At 31.1% G+C, this 6000-nt stretch overlaps 1 protein-coding gene across 2 annotated transcripts in view; it reads right to left on the minus strand.

Moving 5' to 3' along the window:
* Positions 1-2043: 2043 nt before the first annotated feature.
* Positions 2044-6000, minus strand: part of LOC107715108 (tetratricopeptide repeat protein 39C) — a 15644-nt gene continuing 11687 nt past the window's right edge. For both annotated transcript variants that reach the window (XM_016521169.1, XM_016521168.1), the window contains exons 11-15: positions 5430-5553; positions 5241-5338; positions 4517-4621; positions 2918-2956; positions 2044-2835 (exon numbers count right to left, since the gene is read on the minus strand). In XM_016521169.1, the coding sequence (XP_016376655.1) occupies positions 2746-2835; positions 2918-2956; positions 4517-4621; positions 5241-5338; positions 5430-5553 (456 nt within the window). In that variant the 3' untranslated portion in view covers positions 2044-2745. The remainder of the gene's footprint in view (positions 2836-2917; positions 2957-4516; positions 4622-5240; positions 5339-5429; positions 5554-6000) is intronic.

Genomic DNA, 6000 nt, shown 5'->3' on the forward strand with positions numbered 1-6000 from the left:
TTATAAAAAATTAACTTTATATTTTCCACATATTTAATTCTTGTTTTTAGTATAATGACAACATAAAATAGCAATTATTTCATTGAGGTTGTCCTTATAATATCACATGTACCATTTTTCAAGTATAAATATTTCTTAAATTTATAGCTTCCTTTAATTTAAGATTAATTATTTTGCAAGGGGATCATCATAAATGGGGGTCCCTGGTATCAAATGTTTTAAAAACCTATTTCAACTAAATGATATGCTTTCTTAGGCCTTTATGCAAAAAGAGAAAGTAATCAAAAATATATTCAAAATATACTGCAAAAATCACGCATTCCCACCTATCCACCTTGTTAAATTTGTTTAGAGGGACAAATTCTGACAGATTTCTCCTCTTTTCTCGCACTTTTACTTCAGAAAATCAAACTTACCATCCGAGTTCTGCAAATCATCATAATCCAGTGAACACACTGAACTCGCGTACAAAGTTTAATGGCAAGTTTACGTTATTTTATTAATTGAAATTTCCTAATTCTGTTATCCTCACAAGGTATAAATACCCTGAACATCCAATATTGACACGTTTCACAGTGAAGACATGTTTTTTTTAGCCTCTGGAGTTACTGACAGAGAGACCAGAGGGAATCATGTACAGTAGTGAATAAACGTTACAGCTATGGGCCGAGAAAATAAGAAGGTGCAAGTTTCACAACAATTTCACAATATATACACCAGCTTAAATCAATTCAAGTTATTCAGAGAAGACATTATCAAAGGGAGATACTGATGTGCTGTCAAAAAAGTCTACAAATGATAAGCCTGGGCCAAAAATATTATTACAGAACATCTGGCACAAAAAAAACAAATACAACATATGGCTCGTCAAAAACAAGGTCCAAAATGAAATGACCTCCTCTGGCCCCGAGGATGACCAGTAGGTAGTTGTACATGGTTTTCACTTCAGAAAATATCTGCTGACCAACAGAGGACATGAGGACCAAAGTTATGCAGCTGTTCTCAAACGTAATACCCAGAATACCAGATGAAATAAGTTCTATATCCCCTGACGTATTACAAAGGGAACACATGGTTTAGTGTTAAAATGGAACTTTGCAATACATACAATAAAAACAGCCAACCTTGAATGCAATGCGTTTTAACCTGCAAAAGTGTCCTCAACTAGACTAGTGACAGACCGATATATTAGACTGATTCAACATCCAATATTTTTATCAATTTGGCTTGCTTAAATAAAAAATGTGGTACTTTGCAGTTATAAATAAAAAAACAAAACAAATTCAAATATTAGATTTTATATAATATTTTCAGTAAAAATATAAAGTAAAAATACAAAAATTCCAAACTTTTAACCTGAGTTTGTTTATATATATTATGTTTATTACATATATATGTTTATATATAATGTGGTGTGTGTATATATATATAAACAAACTCAGGTTAAGTTTTGTGTATATATAGATAAAATCCATATATACACATAAAATTTAGTTTTTTTTTTTACTTAAAATTACATACAAAATAAATGTCATTAATAAATAATACTTAATGATTATTAAAAATCATTAAATCATTAAAAATATTAACATTTATTTGTATTATTTCAAAGAATATACTATTAATACCACTGGCTCCAAATTCAGGTGACGTTTTGAATTGTTGTACATAATTTATGAAGCTATCTATCTATCTATACGCAAAATGTAATAATTTTACTGAAAATTATATCTAAAATAATATAATTAATAAATATGATTAAATATTTATTATATGGAATTTTCTTTAAAAATATTAACATTTGTTTACTTAAAATATATATTATTCATACAACCGCCTCCAAATTCAAGTTAAGTTATGAATTTTTGTACATAATTTATAATTTTATCATTTAAAACACCAATTTAATATTTTTACTGAAAATGATATATGTGAATAATAAAGAAAAATACATATAATAATAATAATAATTAAAAAAATTATATAGCCACACTTTATTTTAAAGTGTCCTTGTTACAGTGTAATTAAGTAATGCGTAATATTAATTAACACTTAAAGTCAAGGATGCTTTAGGGCTAGTTGCGTGTAATTATGCAGAATTTACTGTAATTACAATAGAAAGTAACAAGGACGCTGTAAAATAATGTTACCAAATCATAAATAAATCAGCTTTAATATCATTAACTGAACACATCTGATGCAAATTAGACTCGAAAATAATTCTCATTAAACTATTTTTGAAATCATAGCATCGCCATTTTGGTCTCATATCGATCAGCCACTGCGCCAGACGCAAACAATCTTGATTTGACATACAGGTAAGTTTGGATACTATTATTTCTTTGAGATAAAGGGTTACACAATATATATTTCATTTTGATGTATTCATGTTATCTAATGTAGAGTTCTATCCCATGCTAATGTGTTTGGTATGATAGCGCAAGCTCTGGGAAAGGATCTAACCAGCTGGTCTACACCTGTGTTTCTTCGTGAGAGTTGCTTCTGTAGATCAATCCTGAACACACAAACTGGATGTAAATGTGAACGTGAAAATTAGCGATAACCAACAGCTACATGAAGAGTGAACCTTTTCGATACTAGGCGGAAAAATACTGGCGAACACGTCCTCGGTCACCTGAAATCCACTGACTCTCAGTTTCTCCCTCCAGAAAAGCAGGATTACTTCACATGGCTTTCGCTTCAAAAAGTGCTGGACAGGAGCTCTTCTGAGGTGGGACAGACAGGTCAGTGAGGGACCACTTCCTTTATGGAGGCGAGGGCGGAATGGATGCGGACGTGCAGCCTGTTCTCGAAGTCATACCCCGTGTAGTTCTCCTGCAAGCAGAGGTAGTCACCATCTCAACTGAACTTACTGATGCATCCAAGATACTAAATCACTGATGTATTACGGTCTTACCTTGGCCTGAAGCAGCAATGATCTTCCTTTACTCAGGGTCTTAGGAGGGAAAGAGTTGAAATTCATTGAAAACATTCAAGTATAAAAAATTTGTTAGGTAGTTAAGAAATAATCATTTAAAAAAATCCAATAAACACATTTAATAAACACAATGCACAATATCAGTCTCTGTTTATTTTAATATAATTGTACTATATTTTATTAAAATTTTTGTATAAATGTATACACTAAAAGCTTAACTCCTAATAACTATAATTGGAAATAATTTTTATTTAAAAGATTATCACAAATTAATAAATTATTAAAAATACTGTATAGTAAATAATATGGTTTATGAATTCACTATAGCATAAATTAAGTAATTAGTAGTGGTTAAACGGATCGTAGTTGATCCGTGATCCGTACGGACCAAGCCCCACGGTTCGGCACGCATGTGATCCGCGGATTAATTGCAAAATGTAACCATAATAGAGTATAAGTTTATCATTTGTTCGTATTTACACAAGCAAGCGAATTTTTTACAATTCCAGAGAGAAAAGGCGAAACTCGATTCGTTACTCGCGCGCTGTTCTCTACACGCACAGCCGCACACACATGAAGCGCACACACGCGTTTCAGACGGCGCGCGGACACCGAACTGATTCCTCTGGACGGACACATACACATAAAATTAAGACAAAATACCCATCTCGACAATCATTCAGGTAAACGCAGTCAGTTATGTATATATAAATGTCCGCACGCACGCACACACACACACACACACACACACACACATTCATATAAACTCATAACCAATTTTCAAAAATGTGAATTGTGTGTATTCTATGTATACACAGATATATTATAATATTTATAAATTCTAATTATTATGAGTTTGTTTATATTTAAGCTAAAACGTAAACTACAATTTTAAAAAATATGTATTGTGTTTGTATATACAGTATATATACACAGATATAATATATTTATAAATGATATTTATGAGTTTATATTTACTTTATATATGAATAATTTAATATATATTTACATTTTGTATTTAAACTAAAACAAACTCATAAATAGAATTAAAAGTAAACTATAATTAAATGTAAAATGAATAAATTATTAGAAAATACTACAAACATTCATATTATTAATTATTTGTCATTATATGAATAATATTATACAAATAATTAAATATTTGTATATTATAAATTACAATACAAAATATTAAAGATTCTAAGAAATTAAAAATATATATATTTATAATCAACACAAATGTATCATATCAATCTCCATTTCATTTAACAAAATGTCACTGTTCTATTAAAATTCTAGTTATTATTATTATTATTATTACTACTGGCTCCAAAGTAATTTTTTAACATAAGTTATGGAGTAAAGTTTGGTAATTCCACGTGTTAATCCTTGCAATGGTATTTTCAGAATAAACTGTCTAATACACATCAATGCAAAGGTTTCTAAAAGACTGTTTGAACTGAACGTAAAGAGTTGGGATTAAAATAAAATAAAGTCTACTAGAAGCTGATGAATGAATACATATTTAAAATACAGTGCCTTAAATCTGAGAATAAAGGGATTTTGAATGTGCTTTACCTCGGGTTTAGCCAGTAGCACACAGCCCAGCTCATAGCAGGAATAGGGCTGCACATAGCTGTTATTCAGACGGCCGTATTCATCCTGCGCTGCCAGCTGGAACGACTAGAAACACAATCAGACAGAATCAGTATTAAAGTCCCCATGAAATCAAAATGAAAGTTTTTTGGGTGTTAGTATCAATATGTTAGTCTTAAGGTTATCTATAAGGCAGTGTGCTCCAAAACAGTGACAAAATTTGCATTTTGAAGATATTAGCATTTAAAGCTTGCAGTTCGTCACTTCTGCTAAAACGGCTAAACGATTTTTTTGACATCACAGCATACTTCAGCTTCTCATCAAACTTTCTGTCCAATCAAATGCTCTCTAGAAGCCCCCTACACTATAAAATAGACGCTGAAGAGTACACAGAGTAATGCTGCGTGTTTCTAAGCATTTCAGGGGACCTTTAAACACAGTGCGTGAGAGGATAAACAAGATACACATAAATCTGTGCCACAGCGGGGGCAGCGGGAGGGGGGAGCAAGCGAACTCGAGTTCGGACCAGGCAGTCGAACCAAGTGTGAAAGCACCCTTAATGTGTCATATTCTGCATTTTGTAGCATTTGTGCTCCGAAATCTATTTGTAAACTCTACTTAGAAACCGACATATATTAGTGTTACTGTACCTTTAAGACTTCTATAGGCAAATCACCTTACAACCACCTGATGAGATTGAACAAACCTGAACAGCATCTTTAATATTCCCAAGACATTTCTGAATAGAACCAAGCAGCAGGTGTTTGAGGCCCAGGCTCGGCTGCTCATCCAGCCCCTGTAGCACTGAATACAGCATCAAGATCAGGGTTATCATGTGAGAAAAGAGGCGCTCAGAGCTGAGTGATAGCACACATTACATCACACCGTTCTTTACCTTGGTTCATAAGCTGCAGTTTGGAGGAAGAGCAGTTTGGAAGAGCTTTCCATAAGTATAGCACCTCCACAACACCCAGAATGCACAGCTCTCGCGTGAGGGACACTTTCCTCAGCCTCTCTGCCTAGAGACACAAACAAAGCAGAAGCTTAAAAGTAAAAATAATAAAATAAATAGAAATGTAATATGTTTACATTATTAATGTGAAATAATTATTTTTACATTCAAAATTACAAATACAAATTTCTCTATAATTTGTTATGTACATATAAAATAAAAGGTAATATTCATAAATTATAGTTATTAGAAAAGGTAATTAAAAAAACAATAAAGTAATAAAAATGATTTATACAACAAAATATTTAATTATTTTGTATTATAAATTATAATAACTATATATTACAAGTTATAAAAAAACATGTTTTATATATTTTAGTATATTTTTAATATATAAAAATTATATATATATATATATATATATACACATATACATTCATCATATTACAATAACTATATATATATATATTTATACAACAGTTCGTTCTGGTTCTCAAATCTGATTGGTTGAGAA

This window comes from Sinocyclocheilus rhinocerous, unplaced genomic scaffold, assembly GCF_001515625.1.
Source record: "Sinocyclocheilus rhinocerous isolate Xijiao unplaced genomic scaffold, SAMN03320098_v1.1 scaffold509, whole genome shotgun sequence".
Taxonomy (NCBI): domain Eukaryota; kingdom Metazoa; phylum Chordata; class Actinopteri; order Cypriniformes; family Cyprinidae; genus Sinocyclocheilus; species Sinocyclocheilus rhinocerous.